The sequence below is a fragment of the Denticeps clupeoides genome, unplaced genomic scaffold, assembly GCF_900700375.1.
Source record: "Denticeps clupeoides unplaced genomic scaffold, fDenClu1.1, whole genome shotgun sequence".
In the NCBI taxonomy this organism is placed as follows: Eukaryota; Metazoa; Chordata; class Actinopteri; order Clupeiformes; family Denticipitidae; genus Denticeps; species Denticeps clupeoides.
Window position 1 is genome coordinate 95,051 of NW_021630117.1, and position 21,537 is coordinate 116,587.

A 21,537-nucleotide genomic window follows, 5' to 3' on the forward strand; every position below is an offset into this window, starting at 1 on the left:
GCGAGTGTGTTACCCACTAGGCTACTACCACCCTGGTTATTTCCCATAACTCGGTATGAATATGAACAGTTCCTGTTGATCTTGCAACATCCTCGTCTCTAGATACATTTTAGCCACCATATGTTTAATTTTTCTTATGATGTCTAATGTGTGTAAATTACTATTCAGAATTAGAACAGTGAGATTGTGCATCATGTGGAACCCCTCTGGTCATGGCCACAGTTGTATTTTCGGCGGACTGTGTGGACAGCGGAAATGCCCTCCATCCAGGACCTGTTCCTCTCCAGATCATGCCAGAACCCTCACAAACCTTTTAATCTGCTGCCCTCTGGCAGACAGGACCAGTCGAAGCAGGAAGTCCCCTAGGCGTCACCCTGCCGAACTGTTCCAATGTAATATTGTAAATAAATAGACGCAATTCTGATTTAATTTTAATGCATTTAAATACATGGCTAAACATTCTTTTCATGTAATTCACAGTTACAGTGTAGAAATTCCATTAGAACGTATCTAAGCGATAATCTGCTAACCAGAAACTACGCCGCAAACTCAATTCTCTAAACTAAACATTTTTCACGCTCGTTCAAGGAAAAGCTTCATTCTCCTCAGTTCCCGTCTTTAAATGTCAGGAACCGACTCTGGATTCAAGCCGGAGTTTTAACCTGATCCTATCTGCCAGGTAGGAATCTTTGTCCTTGTCGAGTCCTCACAATGTTCATCCTGTCTTGCTGTGTGAACATGGTTTATTTATTAAACCCTTGTTTGTGAGAAGCCGTGTGAAGGTGTCCATCTGTCCACCATGAAATTGTATATAAGATTAAAGCAGATGTTTTCAATGTATTACCTTATCTAAATGAGCATTTACTCCCTTTATTCCACAGTCTCATCCAGATTCCATCCACAGCCTGGATCTTTGGTAATGAGATCGATCTTAATCTTCTGATCTGTGCATTCTGACATGGGGCCTTTACTCTGGTAACTCCGGGAAGTTCTCCTCTTCACAGCGTTACTCCGTGGAACCGATTTGACTGATGAACATTGAATAATTGTGAAGAATGGCTGGTTAGAAGACGGAACAGCCGATCTGAGTAACCCTCCTCTAGAGAACCTACACTTCTGAAGCTGGACCCTCATCTCCTGACCCTTACCCAGCGAGCCAGTGCAGAGGCAGTTGTGAGTCCGTGGCGGTGGCTTGGTCTGGTGGCTGTCCAGAATCTGCTGTACCAGCTGCTCTGCTGAGAGCCCAGAGCTGCTGTTCCCGTTGCTGCAAGTCCACTTGATGCCATGAACTGCCGGGAGAAAGGAGGAGACAGAGACGTCAGCCAGCCGCTCAGACCACCAGCCAAGACCTGCCACCACCGTGTCCCCATCTACACTCTGCACAGGGACACCCCCATCAACATGCTCCATCCCAGAGCCAATCAGATCAAAGGACTTTCAGCCCGAGTCTCTTCTTAGAAAGGCGCTGAACAGAAACTTCAGTCCAATAGAGAGGAACAGGCCCTAGAACCCATCCTCTAACAACAGGAGAAAAACGGCGCCATGCTGTGTGCTTCCAGGGAAGGGCTCTGTAATAAAATTCAGGGTTGTGGGGTGTTCACTGTTGGATTGTGGTATTTTGCCGATAATGAAATGCAAATAACAAATTATTGATTTATAACTAGAGTAGCACAATTAAGCATAGATTATTTCATTTTGGTTTATCTTTTACCTTCCCAAATTCTCCCACACCACCCCTCTACTACGCTCCCTCCACTGGCTCCCAGTAGCTGCACGCATCAGGTTCAAAATACTGATGCTGGCCTACAAAGCCAAACATGGAGTAGCGCCATCCTACCTCACAGCCCTTATTACACCTCACACTGCACCTCGTATACTCCGAGCCTCCAGTACTGCTCGCCTGGTCCCTCCATCTCTGAAGGTAAAAGGAAGACCCTCATCTAGACTCTTCTCCATCTTGGCCCCTCGGTGATGTAATGAACTTCCCCTCGAGGTCAGAACAGCTCAGTCACTGAGCACCTTCAAACGACAGCTCAAGACCTTCCTCTTTAGAGAATATTTAGATTAAACTGTAATTTTCTTGTTGTCTAACTTTGTGTACAGAATCTACAAGAGAGTGAATAAAATAGATGTATTCATAGTTGGGGTCCTAGTGAACCGGAATTGATCTCTTCATCGATGGTAACTTAAGCACGTTGTAAGTCGCTCTGGCCAATCACCGTGAAACCTCTAACCAGAACATGAAAATCAGATCTGTCCCTTATGTTAAGTTTACTCCGCTTTCGCCGGTATCTTCCACACAACTTCAGTGGCGGCCTAGTGGCGAAGGAATCAGAATTGTAACTAGTGAGGGTTTAAAACCCATCAAGGTGCCACTGAGGTCCCCTTGTTGAAGGTCCCGTCCCCACACACTGCTCCCCAAGCGCCTGTCATGGTGCCCACTGCTCACCAAGGGCGATGGTTAAATACAGAGGACACGTTCCACCGTGGCACCGTGTGCTGTGCTGCAGCGTCTCACAACAGCAACAAAAAACAATCACTTTGGAATAAGGCTGTAACATAAGAAAATGTGGAAAAACTGATGCACTGTGAATACTTTCCAGATCCACTTAATATACTTAAAATTCAAAAACAATGTCCCTCGCTCTCCTACCCCAGCGGCTGAAAAACGGTCCCCACAGCATGATGCTGCCACCACCATGCTTCACTGTAGAGATGGTATTGGCCTGGTGATGAGCGGTGTCTGGTCTCCTCAAAAGAGTTCAATCTTTGTCTCATCATGAATGTTGTCCTTCAGGTGCCTTTTGGAACATGGCAGGCAGGCTGCCATATTCTTTTTACTAAGAAGTGGCCTCCATTTGGCAACTCTACCATACAGACCTGATTAGTGGATTGCTGTAGAGATGGTTGTCCTTCTAGAAGGTTCTCCTCTGTCCACAGTGGAGACAGCTCTGACAGTGACAATCGGGTTCACCTCCCTGACTAAAGCCCTTCTTCCCCGATTGCTCCGTTTAGGGGGCCAGCCAGCTCTAGGAAGAGTCCTGGTGGTTTTGAACTTCTTCCACTTACGGATGATGGGGACCTTCATAGCAGGGACCTTTCTGTAACCTTCCCCAGATTTGTGCCTGGAGCAAATCCTGTATTGGAGGTCTAGAGACATTTCCTTTGACTTCATGCTTGGTTTGACATAAACTGTCAACTGTGGGACCTTGGATAGAAGGTGTGTGTATTTCCAAATCAGGTCCAATCAACTGTTTTTTTCACATGTGGACTCAAGTTAAGCTGCAGAAACGTCTCAAGGACGATCAGGGGAAACAGGAGGCATCAGAGCTCAATGTTGCGCGTCATGGCAAAGGCTGTGAATACTTATGTACATGTGCTTTCTCAGTTTTTAAACTCAAGTAAACTATTTTCATGTTGTCATTAGGGGGTGTTGGGTGTAGAATTCTGAGGAAAAAATGAATTTAATACATTTTGGAATAAGGCTGTAACATAACAAAATGCAGAAAAAATGACCTAGTACCCAATAGACTTATACGTGTGTGCATGAACAGATGCATGGTGGGAGATCCAGGTTCCTCTTTGTTCAGTACACTTCTGAACCAGAAGGTGGCAGTGCTGCACCACAGAAGAGGCGGCACTGAAAGGTCATGGAAAGGGACAGTGATGCTAGTGCTTTTTTCAGCGCAAAATCAACCTTGTTTCAGTTTATAAAAGACTACAAGAGTGACTGAATAGTATAATTACAGTTGCAGAATTACAGATGTGCTGAAATTACAGTTCAATTTAAATGATTGGAGAATTATGTTAATGTAAGTGTTTTCTGGATTCCCATGTTTTAATTATTTAGTGTTTTTTTTGGTTAGGCTTCTTGCAATAAAAAGTGTAGAGCACATCATCTCCACATGCTCTGAGTCAGTTCTGTTATTCTGTTTCAGTTACGATGTGAACATGATCTGATCCAACAGTGGAATAATTTGATAGCTCAGACAATGTGGATTTGTCAAGATGTGCAGACTAAGCCAAGCGTCTCAAATCTGCCATAATGACAGGCTGATGCATGTCCAAAATGGGGATGTGGCACGCGTGTGTGTGTGTCACATGAGCTGGGTGAATTAGCTGCATTTCCCAGCATTAAACACTTTCCAGCTCTTAAAGGAAATCCCAGTGCAGTGCCAGAGTTACTGAGGGCTTTTCAAAGAAAAAATCAGTAGGGTGACCTTCTCCTTTGTCTAAGGGACCGGTGTAGCGTTCTTCTTCTGATATGATGATTAGTATAGTCTGATCTGTTTAAAGCAAGTGCAGTAATAATGCACATATTTTTCTGAAACATTATATGAATATGACCTTTTCTTCCTGTTCCGGCCTGTGTTCTTGAGCTCGGTTCTCGATCTTCAGTCAGTATGACCTCTGAAGTTGATTGGTTCACAATGAACTGTTAACTAGGCTAATAGACTCTAACAGTAGGGAATCATGCAGTGATACTCACACATGGGCTTCAGCTGACCAATCAGCTCCTCCTTGCTCCATTTGGCCCATTCCTTCTTGTCGGTGTTGATGGAGCAGAGAATCGGACCACACGGCTTACCACAGTCCTCTATAGCTGGAACATTCAGATAATGGACCAGCACAATGTCTGGGTTCTGTTGACAGAGAGATGAAATGCAGAATTTAAGATAGACAGACAGATTTTAAGACAGAAAATTAAGATGGCAGAAGTGGTCTGGAGAAAGACAATGACCAAAAACGGGTGGGTTTCAACATAGTCTGGTGTGGGCAGCATATAAGGCTCGATGAGGGTGTTACTACTCCAAATCTGGCACACAGGAAGGGATGCAGAATGGATCCCAATTAAAATAGGAGATGGCTATTTACCTGGCAAAAATTCATGCTCATGTCCATTGTGAAACATTTTCCACATATAAATATTGTAAATGACACTGCTTGCATAATATGTGATTCCTAAAGTTTCTCAAAATACACTATAGTGCTATTGCTGGAGCTTTTCTCACAAATTTACATCAGTACACACTAATTACAAACTCGACTCCAAATTACGTGATTCCCAAATTCAACACGTGCTCACGCTAATCACAAATACAACACCAGCTCAGGCTAATCAGAAATTCAACGGCGGCTCACGCTTATCACAAATTCAACACCAATTCAAACTAAATCACAAATTCAATACCAATTCACGCTAAATCCCAAATTCAACACCAGCTCACGCTAATCACAAATTCAACACGCGCTCACGCTAATCACAAATACAACACCAGCTCAGGCTAATCACAAATTCAACACCAATTCACACTAAATCACAAATTCAATACCAATTCACGCTAAATCCCAAATTCAACACCAGCTCACGCTTATCACAAATTCAACACCAATTCACACTAAATCACAAATTCAACACCAGCTCACGCTAATCACAAATTCAACACCAATTCACACTAAATCACAAATTCAACACCAGCTCACGCTAATCACAAATTCAACACCAATTGACGCTTATCACAAATTCAATACCAATTCACACTAAACCACAAATTCAACGCCAGCTCACGCTTATCACAAATTCAACACCAATTCACACTAAATCACAAATTCAACGCCAGCTCACGCTTATCACAAATTCAACACCAATTCACACTAAATCACAAATTCAATACCAATTCACACTAATCACAAATTCAACACCAATTCACACTAAATCACAAATTCAATACCAATTCACGCTAAATCCCAAATTCAACACCAGCTCACGCTAATCACAAATTCAACACCAATTCACACTAAATCACAAATTCAACACCAGCTCACGCTAATCACAAATTCAACACCAATTGACGCTTATCACAAATTCAATACCAATTCACACTAAATCACAAATTCAACGCCAGCTCACGCTTATCACAAATTCAACACCAATTCACACTAAATCACAAATTCAACGCCAGCTCACGCTTATCACAAATTCAACACCAATTCACACTAAATCACAAATTCAATACCAATTCACGCTAATCACAAATTCAACACCAATTCACACTAAATCACAAATTCAATACCAATTCACGCTAATCACAAATTCAACACCAATTCACACTAAATCCCAAATTCAACGCCAGCTCACGCTTATCACAAATTCAACACCAATTCACACTAAATCACAAATTCAATACCAATTCACGCTAAATCACAAATTCAACACCAATTCACACTAATCACAAATTCAACACCGCTTCACGCTTATCACAAATTCAACACCGCCTCACGCTAATCACAAATTTAACACCAATTCACACTAAATCACAAATTCAACACTGGCTCACACTTATCACAAATCAAAACCGGCTCACGCTTATCACAAATTCAACACCAATTCACACTAATCACAAATTCAACACCAGCTCACGCTAATCACAAATTTAACACCAATTCACACTAATCACAAATTCAACAGCTATTCACGCTAATCACAATTTCACAGTATATGGAGTTTAATAAGCTGTGAAGAGTTTTTATTCACCTCCTGTCAAAATTATTTGGACCACAAAACTTGGACCAGAAACCATTAACATGGGACCCAACCAGGATTTTACACACCTGCTCACAGTGAAATGCTTTTCCAGTTTTTTATTGGATATTGGAATGGATAACACTTTAAAATAAAAAGGTAGTATGTCCACCAAAGATTGTCTATAGTCAAAAGCAAAAAGGCTCATATTGCAACATAAAACCACAGATTGGAGGCTGAAAATAAGAGCCTTTATTGCAGCCTACTGCTGAACAGTAAGGGTCCAACAGCAGCACATTAATTACAGCTTTATTTAATTAATAATACATTGACACAGCGAAGTCATTGTATCAATATCCCAATCACGTAGAACTTAATAATACTGTATCCACAGCACAGCCCTAAGGAAAGTGTGTGAGAGTGAACAGCTTGGTGGTGATGGATTATTCTGTGTCCATCATTAACCAGCCTGTCTCCTCACAGCCATTCGTGATTCTGCCTCAGTCAGCGTCCACCAATAACAGAAATCGTTTTAAGTGTGATGTGGGAGGAACAGAGGAAAGTGATAGAGAATCAGAGAAGCTCACTGCTTCTCGTGCACACAGTGAAAAGTTCATGTGAGTAAAATACGAGTGTCAACATGACTGCAGAAAGTCCCGTCAGCTCTTGTTCACATTAGACTGATGACATCCAGCCTGCTCCAAAACCCACATTCCCAGATGAGGGCGGTATGATGACCTTCATTTATCCCAGCAGTCGGTGGTCTGCACTCTCTCATAGGCAAACAGGGAAGAGAAAACAGCTGACGTGATGCTGGGTCGTACGACAGACTTTTAATTGCCTCATTAACGTAATTAAATTGTTATCATTTCAGTTAGATGCCAGGTCATAGTGATGTTTCTCTTCTCTGCTGCTTTTCGGTCTTGTGTGTTGACCCCACTCTATACACAGAACACACTCATCACTGAACATGGAGGGGTGGAGGACAGGCCTTCATGTTGCCCCCCCCCCCCGTCTCTCTCTATCCCTCTATCACGTCCCATGGTCGTGTGATGGGATGTCTGTGTTTTCCTTTTAGTAGGAGGAGCCTGTCATTCCTAAACTCCTCCCTGTCTGATGCTGATTTGCGTTCTTTTTCGGAGCGGGGAAGTTTGAAGATGGAGAGGAAGGAGAAGGGGAAAACCGCGAGTCTGACAGACACCCTGCCACAGCAGCCATCTACTCTGCGGTTCTTAGTCGCCCGATGGCTTTGTTTTCGTCTTCGTGTCATGGCTTAATGTATTTCTTTTATGATTGCAGCGTTTCCCTTTCTCTTTCCTGTCCTAGACCAGGATGTAACACCCTCTCTCTCTCTCTCTGTATATGTGTGTGTCATTGTGTTTATCTGCTCGGATTCCTCAGTCGGGGGTGAGGAGTACCGGAACGCCGTCGGATCACAGTAATAAATAAAAGTCCCCGTGCTGCCGGGGATCAGATTCGGAAATCTGGGGAACATTCTGAGCGCTTTAAGAAATGTACTTCAACTGAACGTCCCGCATTCTAAAACCAGCGGTGGGATTTGTTCCGCTCCATATTTTCCCAGCGTGTATCGGCACAGTTCAGTGGAGGGGCGGTGAACTTCAATCCATCACTTCTGGGAAACAGGAAGCAGCAAAGAGGAAAAACCAATGTGAACATTCTGCTCACGACGTAGAACCTCAGAGAGGAAAAGGCACCATGGCCGGAACCTTTCTAATTACTGTAATCTCCACCATCTACAGGATTAGCCCGGATTAAACCTTCTTCCCTTCACTTTCATCCACAGCTTCTCCCACAGCCGCACGGAGGCAGTCAGTGGCGAAAACCCGGAGCCGGTGAACTGTGTGGAGAGCAGAACTTTCACTGAGGAGTATGAAGGCTCCTTACAGAACAGTTTCAGCTGCTGATCTGATTCCTGGCGCCACCATTAACTGCGGGCAACACGGAACACGCCGGCTTCATTATTCCAACGGTTAGCAGCCGCAGGGCCTGTACAGGCGGAACCCAAAATCCTGTTTACCACGTCCTTCGAGGGACAAAGACGCAAAATTCTCCTCTTCTTCTTCCAAGTGGCCTGGTGGCTCCTTCACGTCCTGTTACTCAGAGCAGCTTGACGGTTCCACTGCCAGTTTGTTTACACTTCTGTCCCCCTCCATCCATCTCCCGGTCACAACTTGTTCCCAACAGAAGGAGACGGAGCACTCAAGACAAGACAGACGAGGGACGTGTGGGGCTCTGCAGATGACAGCTCTGACTAATTGATAAAGGAGGAAGGAGACAGGAGTTCTGGGGGAATCTGAGGACAACTGCACAAAGACAGTGACCTGGAGAAAGGGACGAGCAGAAGACAAAACCTGGAGAGGTGGAGAAGGTTGAAGAAGTCCGGTCTTACCTGAAGAAGCCAGTAGCACCTGCGGTGGAACGTTGGGATGATGGAGGAGTGAACATAACATCCGTACAGACACTGCAGAGAGAGAGAGAACACACACACACACACACACACACACACACAGGTTCAGTTAAATCCGAAAGAAGCTTGGCGCGTTTCATCCAGAGAAAAACACACAGAAACAAGAGGATTTATATCTGATAAGGAATAAAAAAACAACAACAAAAAACACATTTTTATTTGAAATCTGCTTACTTTTTATACCCGCTACAAAGTGATATAGAGTTTCCAGGCACTACACGGTTTTAATTCGGAACTGATGTCAATTCTAAAATCTGAACATGGAATTATACGAATAAACAAAGACAAAGTTGAAATGTATACACACACACAACATAAAAATGCCTCCATGCCACCGTGTTCCTGTTTACATCAGATTGATGGGAGCGTGGGAGATGATCGGATTTTACCAGCCAGCTTCATCAGCATGTCTGGCACGCTGCATCACTCTCTCGGACTTGTGCACAACACACTCAGCTCCTCTGCATTAAGCAGGTTCATTTTAAAACACATGGCCTGCTGACAAGATGAAGGAGGAAGGGCATCAGTGAAGGGGCGGAGTCACTGTCATTTAACACCAATTGGCAAAACTCTCTTTTACTGTGTACTGAAAGGGGAGCTGCAACAGGAAGCACAAAACCAGACATCAGGAAGCAAATACAACATCTGTGACTGTCACGAGTACGGACTTACGGGGGAAGGAAGCGCAGAGGTCTGACATGCTGGGAAGGGGTTTTTATTATTAAATAAACAATAAACACAAATAAAGACGGGCGCGGTGGCCGAAAACGATTTAACTTAAATACAGACAAACTAAAACTAACCCGTAGGCGTGTGGCGATTGCCAGAACTCAAATTCCAAACAGTGTTACCAACTGAAGTTCACGAAAATGCCAGCGACCCCGAACGGGCGGAAACTTCCGGCATTTATGGGGCGTCAGGATTGGATTCCGGTGTGGAGCCCAGCTGCAGGCAATCCTGACAGTGACGTTGTTACAGGGTCGGCTGGTGATGGATTGGTGTGGAGAGAGGGGCTAGTGCTCCAGTTCCAGAGGGCATTTCACATATCCCCTCATTATCAATTAAAAGAAGAGACAAGCCCCTCGCTTCTATAAATCACAATTAACACACCCAGGCCTGCGACCCCTAAATGATCTGTCTGCACACTAATATTTCCCCAGCTGCCTGCATGAAAAAGAGGGACGCAGAAGGACTCGGGAAAAAAGGGAAAGTAGGACGAGGGTAAGAAGGAAAGGCAAGGAGAGAGCCGCAATGGCAGGGCGAATTTCGGATGTTTCATGCTAGACGCTAAAGAAGAGTTTACAGCGCCAAGTCTGTATGTCTCCGTGTGGATGACAACGTTTCAGAAACTGTTCACCTGGTTTAGAAAAAAAATGTTCTCATGTGGACGGGACCGAATGAATCAGGATGAAGGGGGAGGTCCGTGGTGCAGAGAAAAGAGGCGGGGGTGGGGGTTAATTAGCTAATGAGCTAATTGTCACTCATGAGCCAATCCTGTCTGCAAAATGATGAGATTAGTGAGTAAACAAACTGCTTAGAATCTTCGTTCATCTTACCTTCCATCTTCACAATGGCCTGAACGTGTATGTGTGTGTGCGCGTTTGTGAAAGAGCGGGAGAGAGAGAGAGTGCATGTGTGGGTGAAAAAGAGAGAGAGTGCATACGTGTGTGTGTGCATGTGAAAGAGAGCGAGAGTGCATGTGTGTGTGAAAGAGAGAAAGAGTGTGCATGTGTGTGAGAAAGAGAGCGTGCATATATATGTGTGTGCGTGTCTGTGAAAGAGAGAGAGAGAATGCATGTGTGTGTAAAAAGAGAGTGCATGTAAGTGTGTGAAAGAGCGAGAGAGCGAGTGCATGTGTGTGAAAGAGAGAGTACATGCATGTGTGTGTTTGAAAGAAATAGAGAAAGAGTGCATATGTGTGTCTGTGCGTGTGTGTGAAAGAGAGCGACAGAGAGAGTGCATACGTGTGTCTGTGTGTGTATGAACGAGAGAGTGCATACATGTGTGTCTGTGTGTGTGTGTGTGTGTGTGTGTGTGAAAGAGAGTGAGAGAGAGAGAGAGAGAGAGAGAGAGTATGTGCATGTGTGTGTGTGTGTGTTTGAAAGAAAGGGAGAGAGTGTGTGTGTGTGCGCGCCACCATGTCCTGATGACCTTGAGTAGATCCTGATTCTGCAGATTTAGTAACAGAGCGAAGGAGAGAAGCTCCTCCCTCCCGCTCAGGGATCAGGATGCTGAGTACTGTGTAGAGGTTTTGCATCTAACATGGTCTGTCACATGATCACACACAACTACACAGAAAAGACGTTTCCACCCAGTCTTCCATTACAGTACAGAACTCGGCGTGTAAACCTATCAAGTAAAGAAAAAAATACACACATACACACACAACCAGGATTCTGGAAAAGTCTGTAAATTTGAATAAAAACAAGATATCACGCAAGCCAATATTTCGTAATGATGTTCAAACCAGGAAATTGTACTCCTTTATCCATGAAATGATCTCATTTCAAATTTGATGCCTGCTACAGGTCATAAAACAGTTGGCACAGAGGCAACTAATGGTTAAAAAGATTGAGCGGTAAGAATCAAGTTCATTGATCATCTATCAGGTCCGTACCCTGATTAGCTAATAAAAGGGGCGTGTAAGAGAGGTGGGCGTGTAAAAGATGGTGGAATACTGTTCCTCAACGTCAAACTGCAAAGGCTCATTATCTACAGTATATAACATCATCCAAAGATTCAGAGAAACCGGAGATATGTTTGGGCGTAAGGGACCAGGACGAAGGTCTTAATTGGATGCCCGTGGTCTTCAGGCCCTCAGACAATGCTGCATCACTCACTGGCATGATTGTACCAATGACATTACTAAATGGGCTCACAATCCACTGCACCATCTGCAGATACCATCTAAACCTCTATCACGCAAGCTCTATTACTTTTTGGAGCAGTAGTGGCCTAGCGGTCATACTCGTAAGGTACCACCAAGGTGGTTAAAAGCAGAGGACACATTTCACTGTGTGCACTGGGTGCTGTACTGTGGTGTTTCATATTGACAGTCAATTCACTTTCACTTCATATTTCAACATGGTCCTGAAGTGCCATAACCAAAGAACTTTGCCAAATTATTTGAAGAAAAATAAAGTGAAAGTGAAGTGATTGTGAAACACTGCAGCACACCACACGGTGCACACGGTGAAATGTGTCTTCTGTATTTAACCTTCACTCTTGGTAAGCAGTGGGCACCATGACAGGTGCCTGGGGAGCGGTGTGGCACCTCAGTGGCACCTTGGCGGATCGGGATTCGAATCGGCCTTCAAAAAGGCGAGAATCATCCCAATTCTGAAGAAATCCACCGCCCATCCCGCTGATATTTCCAATGACAGAGCAGTCTCTCTCCTACCCTATCTCTAGAACATAGCATCTCACTATCTTACCCAGAATAACCCTCAAGGCCCAAAACTGCTCACTCCACAGAGTCGGCTCTTCTGGTCTTTACATCTGGAAAATATTTCAATATTTTCGAATATTACAGCCTTGTTTGAAAATGGATTAAATTTGTTGTCCCCCCAGAATTCTACACACAGGTTTGAAGCTCAAAATTGCTCATCCCTGAGTGCGGGTGGTTCTGCACGACGGATTGTATTCATGCTACTTTTGGTTCCTCTGATTGTTTTGCCTGAAATTAAAAAAACAAAAAAAACATAATTCTGCTGCACCCAGTGATAGAGGTATACAGATATTTTATTTTTTAAAAAATACCGGCAAGCATATGAAGAGATTATTATCTCACACATATATTCTTTATTTAATGAACATCCTGTAAAACGGAGATATGTTGTGAAAGGTCGGGTTTTGGAGGAGGAGGAGGAGGAAGAAGGTGCTCACACTGCACCCGCTGCACTCTCAATTCAAAAGGCGCATTATTATCCGGGAAGAGGAATCCCTCCATCACCGCAGAGTGTGAGAATTGTGAGCGGTGTGAGACGATGTGACCAGTGTGTGTGACCAGCGTGATAAGTGTGTGTTTTAGGTGAGAAAAAAGGAGCGACTGACAAGAGAGCCACGTGGAGCGTAATCAGGGACTTTATTCTGTTCTCTCGCTCCACCTCGAGCTCCGTCGCTCTGTTTTCCAGCAGTCTGAGGAAATCATTACTCCCCACAGAGCAGGACGGCCACAGAATGCTGATATGACACACAAAGTCACCTTGGTCCAGAGGAATGGAGGGAGGGAGAGACATAGAAGCAGTGTATGTGTGTGTGGGGGTGTGTGTGTGTGCGTATGGGTGTGTGTGTCTGTGTGTGTGCGTGTCCGTGTGTGTGCATTTGGGTGCGCGTGTATGTGGGTGGGTGTGCGTGGGTGTGCGCGCGTGTGGATGTGTGTGCGAGCGTGCGTGTACATGTTGGTGTGTGTGCGTGGGTGTGTGCATGTGGGTTTGTGTGTGCGTGTGTATGTGCGTGTGTGTGCGTGTGTGCATGTGGGTTTGTGTGTGTGTATGTGTGCATTTGTGTGTGTGTGTGTGTGTGTGTGTGTGTGTCGATGTGGGTTTGTGTGTGTGTGTGTGTGTGCACGCGCGTGTGTGTGCGTGTGTGTGTTTGTGGGCGTGCATGTGTGTGGGTTTGTGTGGATCCGTGTGTGTGTGCACGTGTGTGTATGTGTGTGTGTGTGTGTTTGTGGCCGTGCATGTGTGTGGGTTTGTGTGTGTGCGTGTGTGCATTTGTTTGTGTGTGTGTGTGTGTGTGTGTACATGTGTGTGTGTTTGTAGGCGTACATGTGTGTGGGTTTGTGTGTGGGTGAGGTGTGTGCGTGTGTGTGTGTGCATCTGAAGACCTCATCAGGTGGAAGGGTTCTTAACTGATGATCCATCAGGAGAAAAGCCAGGAGCTGCTGTGGTCCCCGGTTAACAGACCTACAGAATGTTCACCACTGACCACACCTGCAATACATCAAATTTAACATCACAACTGTATTCATGCCAACTGAACCTTCACTAACTGGACAACTGGGATCTGTGTCTTAATGTCCGGATATGACTGGATAGTAGGTATGGATTAGGATCAAGACTATCTCCAGAATAGTGGGAATGTTGGCTGTAAACCACACTGAAAACTAATCTGTCACACCTAATATTTTAGAATTGACGTAATGAAATATCTAACTATAAAAAATATGTAGCCCAACTCAAAACGAATGAAGCACCTGCATGTAGATTCAGAAAAAGAACATTTCCATGAAAAGCAGAAGATCCTGAGGGGCTAGGTCCTTCAGGGTCTCTTCTGCATTCTGGAGAGGACACCAGCTCTTTCTGACAATCCTCATCGCACGAGTTCGGGAAGCACTCGCACTCGCATAATTCTCAGCGAGGGGAATGGCCACCGGGGGAGCAGTAGAGGAGGCGTGGTGGAAGGAGGCTGAAGGAGGGGGAGAATAGGATGGTCCGTGAGCGTGGCTCAGATGGTGGGGCGTCTTGGTGGCACAGACGGAGACTGCCGTTGGGCTCTGGGTGGACGGACGATGCGGCAGTTCACAGGGACGGGCAAACTCGAGGCTGGGGGTTCCAGCAACAGTCTATTCTTTTTTTTCTTGGCAAGGCTGGCATCTCTGAGAATAAATTCAACCGGAGAACGGGCAGAGTCCAACATGGCCGCCTGGCTTTCATCCTGGACGCTGACCCCGCTCACTGCCGCTGGTTGATAGTGCTTCGTGGTATGATGGCCGTGGCAAGAAAGTTATTTCCTTGTCTAAAGCTGAGGCCCGGCGCCCTGAGGTGGCACACCAAGCGCTCAGGGTTCTCTGGTATCTGTCCATCAGTGCTGTCCTCCCAGGTTCTACTGTCTGGCGTTACGTATATGCAGCTGAGTGTGCAGAAGTAGAGCTTCTAGGGTGCTAGTAGCCTAGTGGGTAACACACTCATCTATGAACCAGAACACCCAGGTTCAAACCCCACTTACTACCATCATGTCCCTGAGCAGGACACTTAACCCTGAGTGTCTCCAGGGGGGGACTGTCCCTGTCACTACTGGTTGTAAGTCACTCTGGAGAAGGGCGTCTGGTAAATGCTGTCAATGTAAATGTTCTAAGAGGGACCACAATTATTTCTATATGGACCAAAGTGTAATGATGTTCATTAGTGTTGTTTTCTGCATCTACAAAACCCTTAACCACATTATAATAGTTATGTACTCATATTCTCAGATTCTCATATTCTCATATTCTATTTATACTCTGTATTCGTTACTGTTACTGTTTTTGTATTTAATGTTACTTTTATGGGTCAGAGAGTAACGTAATTTCAATTCTCTGCATGTCCTGTACATGTGGCTGAATTGACAATAAAGCTGACTTGACTTGACTTGACTGAATTCTTCACAAAAAGTCAAATTTACCAGAAACTAAACTCCCTGAGTTAACCCTGAAAATCTGAACGGCATGTTTCTTCCTCCGAGCCCGAGTAGAATGGGCTCCATCATGTTCCGGCGTAGATGATCAGACGTAATTTACTTTCAAGTGGAGACACGCGGCTGAGAACGTTCTGGAATATGGAAGCGTGATGTGGTTCACTACGTAAAGCCAGTAAAGATACTACAGACCTTCACTGGTTTTAAACATCTCTCTTACGTGAACTACGTACTTCATCATACATTCATACGTCAACCAGATTTCAATGACTTTTCCAGGTTTTTAATGACTGTGAGAGCTGAGAAATGAGATGTTTTTTTTCCCAATCTGTCCAGTTTTTCGAACCTCCACCCACTGACTCGCTTCACACCTTCTAACAGGAGTCCTGGACTCTTCTCTCCCGTGGTCTCCAGATATAGCAGGCAGGAGTCCATCAGCCTGAGCAGGAATGTGAATGGAGCTCACCGGCACCCAGTTACCGGCCCGTGAACTGGATCCGTCACAGCGGCCGGCAGAGCCAGAGCGAAGGAGGAAAGAGGAGCGCGTTGCACATGCAGGCGCCCCATGAGCTCGGCAAAGGTGGCACGAGGAAGCACTTCCGAGGATCAGCTCCGGAATGGATTCCGACAAGAGCATTAGCATAGAGAGAGCACCGTAATGCGACGGTAAACTGCCGCCAAATGGAAACGTTCAGAAGTGAAGGAGAGGGAGGAGGGGGAGGCTGGTGGAGAGGTGCATCATCATCATCCTCATCATCATCCCCAGCACAACTACAAACTGCACTAACATGTGAGTAGAGCAGGGTAAAAACACACATACTAACACACACTCGTGGTGGGCTGTGTGTGTGTGTGTGTGTGGGTTCTGTCCTCTGTAGAAGTGAGAAGAATTTCAGGATGTGACCAGCAGATGCTGCTGGTGCGGCTCTTCCAAACCGGAGCCGCACTGCAACGTGACATAATGTGAAAATGGAAAAATATAACGCAGCACCTAACGTCTAACATATTGGATATGAGAACGTGTGAGGCAGGGTGGTCTGGTAAGTGGAAAAGGTCCAGCAACTTCCACATCTTCTACACCACCCCCTCCGTATCTCCATGTCTCCGTTTTAACGGAGCCGTGACACGTGGAGGGCGGGGTTCAGGCCCATTTTGCCAGCAATGCAGAGAAAGGACCATGCCTGTGCAGTTGTGGGATTACCCAGAATCCCCTGCTTTCTCAGGCTGATCTCTGGCGACGGGGCAGGGGAGAAAACTGCTGTGGATATTTCCCAGCAGGCCGTGGGGCTCAGGATTTCCTGCTCAGCCAAAGTGAAAATATTGTCACAGAAGCACTTGTCTTGCTACTGAGGTGACCCCTGACCCCCATCTGATACTCTCACATGATCTGCATTCCATTCTCCCTGATCCTCACTCCAGGAGGTTAAAGGTCGTCACAATAAAGTGTTACAGGAGATATACCCCTAAACTCCTCCACGTCCACCTCCACATTCTCCTCCACCTCCCCATCTCTCCACTTCCACATTCTCCTCCTCCCTCCTCCATCTCCCCACACTCCTCCACCTCCCCATCTCTCCATCTCCCCACACTCCTCCACCTCCACATCTCATTACCTCCACCTCCCCACCCTCCTCCACCTCCTTATCTACCCACCTCCACATCCTCCTCCACCATCCCGTCTTAAATAACCACACCTATAAAATATTACAAATAACCACACCCATGAAGCATCTGGTCAAACAACCACCAGGTGTACAGATGTGTAGGTTCTGAACTACAATTGGAAACAGAATGAGACAGAATGGAGTTGTCCACCTCGCCACCTCAGATCCTTACAGTACAGCTCTCAACTCAAATATTTTCATTGCTGCCAATCGAATCATCTTGGATCAACATATCATTCCACTGATCTGATAAAATGGCCCGTGACATCCATCTACGGCCTTTTTAAATAAAGATGTACAGAACTGATCTAATATTGTGTTTGGAGAACATATTTTGCAGTATTCAAGGGTTTTATCTCATGGCCTTCTCATCAGAATGAGATCATTAATACTATCATATTTTTGTGCAATATGAAACAGCATTTTTACAATAGTGCTTCATTTTGTGAGGTGTTCTGATGTATGTTGTGGTAATTGTGTGAAATGTGGGTCGAATTCTCCAAAGAAACTGTAATATAAGGCCCAGGACGGTGAGGACGAGGCCCTGAACCTGAAACTAATGAATGGAAGTCACTTTGGATAAATATCATAACATGATCATAATAACAGAATTATGGGTATGTAGAGGTACTATTCAGTTATTTACACACACACACACACACACACACACACACACACACAGTGTTTCAATATTATATCTCCCAACAAGAAACGAAGGGCTAAATCGATAGTGGAAGGCCACACAAACACTCTGAAGGATGAAAGTCCTTCTGGCCTCCGGCCAGCTGTGATGTCAGAGCCGAGCTCGCTTCAGAGGAGAGCGGACGATCGATCCGGTCTCAAGGCATCCGTGTGTCTGTGTGCTCGGGAGTTATGACTCATATAAACTCAGATCTCATGCTTCTCACTTTAAAATGGATTATTCAGCAAGAATAGCAGATGAGCCGTGGGAGCAGACTGTGTGTGTGTGTGTGTGTGTGTGAGAGAGAGAGAGAGAGAGAGAGAGAGAAAATAAAAGAACAAAGTCAGAGATGCAAACAGAGGCTCAGAACACAAGCGACAGATGAGAAGATCTCTCCATGTCTCTAATCCTCCATGAGGAGTGAGATGGTGTTACCTGTTTGCGGAAGTGTGATAAACTCCGCCTCCTTTATCGACTGTCGCCTCCCCCCCCCCCCCCCTCACACACACACACACACACATCCAGCTGCTGTGATTGATGCGCTGCTTTCTACCTGACCACTCTTTAACCTGTAAATAATGCAGCAGTGCAGCCCCATAAATAATCCATAAACACATCATGTCATCTGGCAGCAGCCTCAACACACAGATATTGATTTCTGCTGATCAATTATTGAGTCTGGCCAGATAGGGAAGTTAGAGGAGAATTTTGATGAGTGAAAGAGCGAGTAAATGTTGATGAGGGAATCCGACATTGCATTTATTAAAAATGATTATTCTGCAAGTGGAATGTGAGCCCAATAAACACACACACGCACACACACTCAGATGCTAACAACACTTACAATCACTCAGGACGTTCCAGTCAAGAAATCTGAGATGCTTTCATGAAGAGAAACGAATCAGTGTGGGGTTTGCAGAGAGAAAAGGAGAGACATGTAGGCGCTAAATAAACACACACTGACACTGACGGTCGAGTGTGTGTGTGTGTGTGTGTGTGTGTGTGTGTGTTCTGATGTCTTCTCCTTCCAGCAGGGAATTACCGGCAGCTCCAGTAATAACCACCCCCACCGCCAATGGTCTAGTCCGCCCCCAGCATCACTCCAACATCTGCCCCCAGCATCACTCCGGCCGCCAGACGGCTCTACTACCGTCTCATAACCTTAATCAGCATCATTCCCACAATGCACCTCATCGCAAAGACACAGAGAAGCTCCTCCTCACCTCCACACCCTGCACTTTGAGCTTCATGTGATCCTCTCGCGTGGTTTTGCCATCTTTCCTCTTCTTCCAGCAGTATCCATCCTTCCGGTACTTCACCTTCTTCCTGTTGTACAGAATCATGGATCCATTCTGCGGCCTGGGAGACACAGTTAGGGAACCGGGGTCAGCGAGGGGTTATTAATCAGCATAATTAGCATGACCTGAAGCACCCAGACATGTTAATCCCTTCATTACCCTCGGTTTGGTTGCCACGCCTGTACCTGACCTTTCACCTCGAACGGTGGGTGGGTTCGGAATGAAGAAATGATGGACTGCAGAAACCAACACACTCATGCCGGGGCGCACCGCCACAATAACCATAAACGGGATTAACAGCACCAGCCTATCAGAGCAGAGAAGGTTCATGTTCCTGTGGAGAGCAGAGAAGGGGCCGTCCAGACATGCAGTTCTGCAGCGGCCCGAAATGAGGTGCTGGCGCGTCCCGCGGTGGCAGATTTACACCCCCGACCATGCCAGTCTGCCGTAGTGGGCGCCACGCCCGCCTCCACCAGGAATGTAATGCCATTAACATCACACTTCATTAGTGAACACTGAGTTGTGCTGATGAGTCCAGATGCCGTCTGCATCTTTCTCCATGATTTACGTCCCGAATGTCCCACCGTGTAAATATTACACCGACTTTCCTCATATCGTGTTTAACAGCCTCACCGCCGTGAAAATCGTCCCGAAATTCAGAGGCGCTACAGGCCCGGTTTCTAAATCTGCTGTGGGTGTGTGTGAGGAGCCGGGCTGGGCTGACAGGGTTAGAGGGACTCACACACAGACAAATATCACAAGGTTCTCCTGACTAATTTCTTTTATAATATCGATTTATATCAACCTGAGTGGAAGTGAAGCGTCTGGTCTGTGTCCTGAGCACTCAATGTCAGAAGTGAGTTAACCAAGCGCACCAGACACCTTCACATCTTACTGCTCAGCAAAATGGAGTTGAGTTAATGTACTATCTAATTAAACAGAGGGATAATTAATCAAGTTGTGATGTCTTGGATGACAAAAAAATGTCCTCTGTTGTCTAATCAAAGAGCATTTCAATGCGGAGCTTTAATTATGAAATTAAAATATGCCATTCAGTTAATCCATCTGATGACTTGGTCTGAATTGACTATCTGTGGTTCTGCGAGGTGAGAACCATTTCAAGCCAGTCCAATTAAAAACCCTTAATCTGACATGTAAACATCAAATGCGAATGTTGGCAGGTCAGGGTGTTCATGTCCACATCTCAGTCCGAGTAGAAGATTAGGAGAACGCTGTGCGGTTCCTCTCATGTAAAAGCTGGTGGGAAATTTCATGAAGGTGCATTTACAACATGAATGTTCATATTCCACCTGTGTGAGCCGCTGCAGACCGAGGCTCTAATTAATCCCTCATTTATTGACTAATGGTCATCGTCTCCCCTGACAGCAGCGCTTCTTCTGATGTTCCCCGCGTCCAGACACCACTTAGGGAACTAAAATAATTTATCATTACAAGCACGTTCAATTGAAACGTATGGACCATAACTGCAGTAATTTATATCATTTTGTGTCTGTGGGCTGCAGATTTAACAGCAGTGGGATGGAGAACCGGTATTGGACTGGATTGTCCTGTCGGTCTTCACCAACTGAGATGAATAATTTAAAAATAAATACATAAACAAATGAAAATATGGCCAATAGCCAGTAACTAGTAGCCCTGAGGACAAGCATGTGCCATGGTGGTGACCGCTCACCATGGGGCAGGAAGCGGACCCGTAATCGGAAGGTTTCCTGAACCGCCGAGGTCACCTTGATGAAGGTCCCGTCTCCACACGCTGCTCCCCGGACGCCTGTCATGGTGCCCACTGCTCACCAAGGGTGATGGTTAAATACAGAGGACACGTTTCACTGTGACACCGTGTGCTGTGCTGCAGTGTCTCACAATGACACTTTTTTCCACTTTTCACCACCTTCGGTATTTGAAATATCCCAACCTCTGGGCAGGGTGGGGACACGCCTGGTCATCCCTGACGGTGCAGCCGGGTCTTTAAAAGATACGTCGCGTCATAAAGCCACAAGGAAATCCTGCTCTTGAATGCACCCTGAAAAGCACTTTCAAGCAACATAAAGTTTAACGCAGCGCCACTCCTGCCAAGCCTCAAGGTCCCTCACTACAATGGAGCATCGATTGAGCAGAGAGGACGCTGGGAGGACTGGGCTAAACACATAAAAGCCAGGATGATGAAAGGCAGATTGCAACACAAAAAGCAAACAGAAGAGTTTAAATCACAGCTTCCTCTCTGTCACAACCAGTAAACAGTCAGGTGATCTTCAGCTTCCCACGTCCAGAGGCATTTTATATTGTTCCATCCCCACAATCAGATTCCAGAAACAAGCTTGTTGATTATTATTATTATTATTACTAGTAGTAGTATTATGTGTTCAGTGAGCAGGTTCTCCACCTGCAGAGTTGAGCTCCTCAGGGCTGGATGCCAACTGACCTGCGGTCAAAAGGGTAACTCTCCAGTCAGGCTGCAGGGGGCGCTC

General features: G+C 45.6%; 1 protein-coding gene and 1 long non-coding RNA gene across 15 annotated transcripts in view; one reads left to right on the forward strand and one right to left on the reverse strand.

The window, feature by feature from the left end:
- LOC114783789 (calmodulin-binding transcription activator 1-like) overlaps window positions 1-21,537 on the reverse strand; it is a 78,902-nt gene that overhangs the window by 15,056 nt on the left and 42,309 nt on the right. For 12 of the 14 annotated variants that reach the window (XM_028969285.1, XM_028969289.1, XM_028969280.1 and 9 more), the window contains exons 5-8: window positions 18,977-19,112; window positions 8,934-9,005; window positions 4,490-4,643; window positions 1,149-1,289 (exon numbers count right to left, since the gene is read on the reverse strand). In XM_028969285.1, the coding sequence (XP_028825118.1) occupies window positions 1,149-1,289; window positions 4,490-4,643; window positions 8,934-9,005; window positions 18,977-19,112 (503 nt within the window). The remainder of the gene's footprint in view (window positions 1-1,148; window positions 1,290-4,489; window positions 4,644-8,933; window positions 9,006-18,976; window positions 19,113-21,537) is intronic. The other 2 variants (XM_028969291.1, XM_028969288.1) reach the window with 1 other exon arrangement.
- LOC114783791 (uncharacterized) lies at window positions 273-1,389 on the forward strand. Its single transcript, XR_003748556.1, has 3 exons — window positions 273-679; window positions 882-916; window positions 1,005-1,389. It is a non-coding gene; the product is annotated as an uncharacterized LOC114783791 (long non-coding RNA).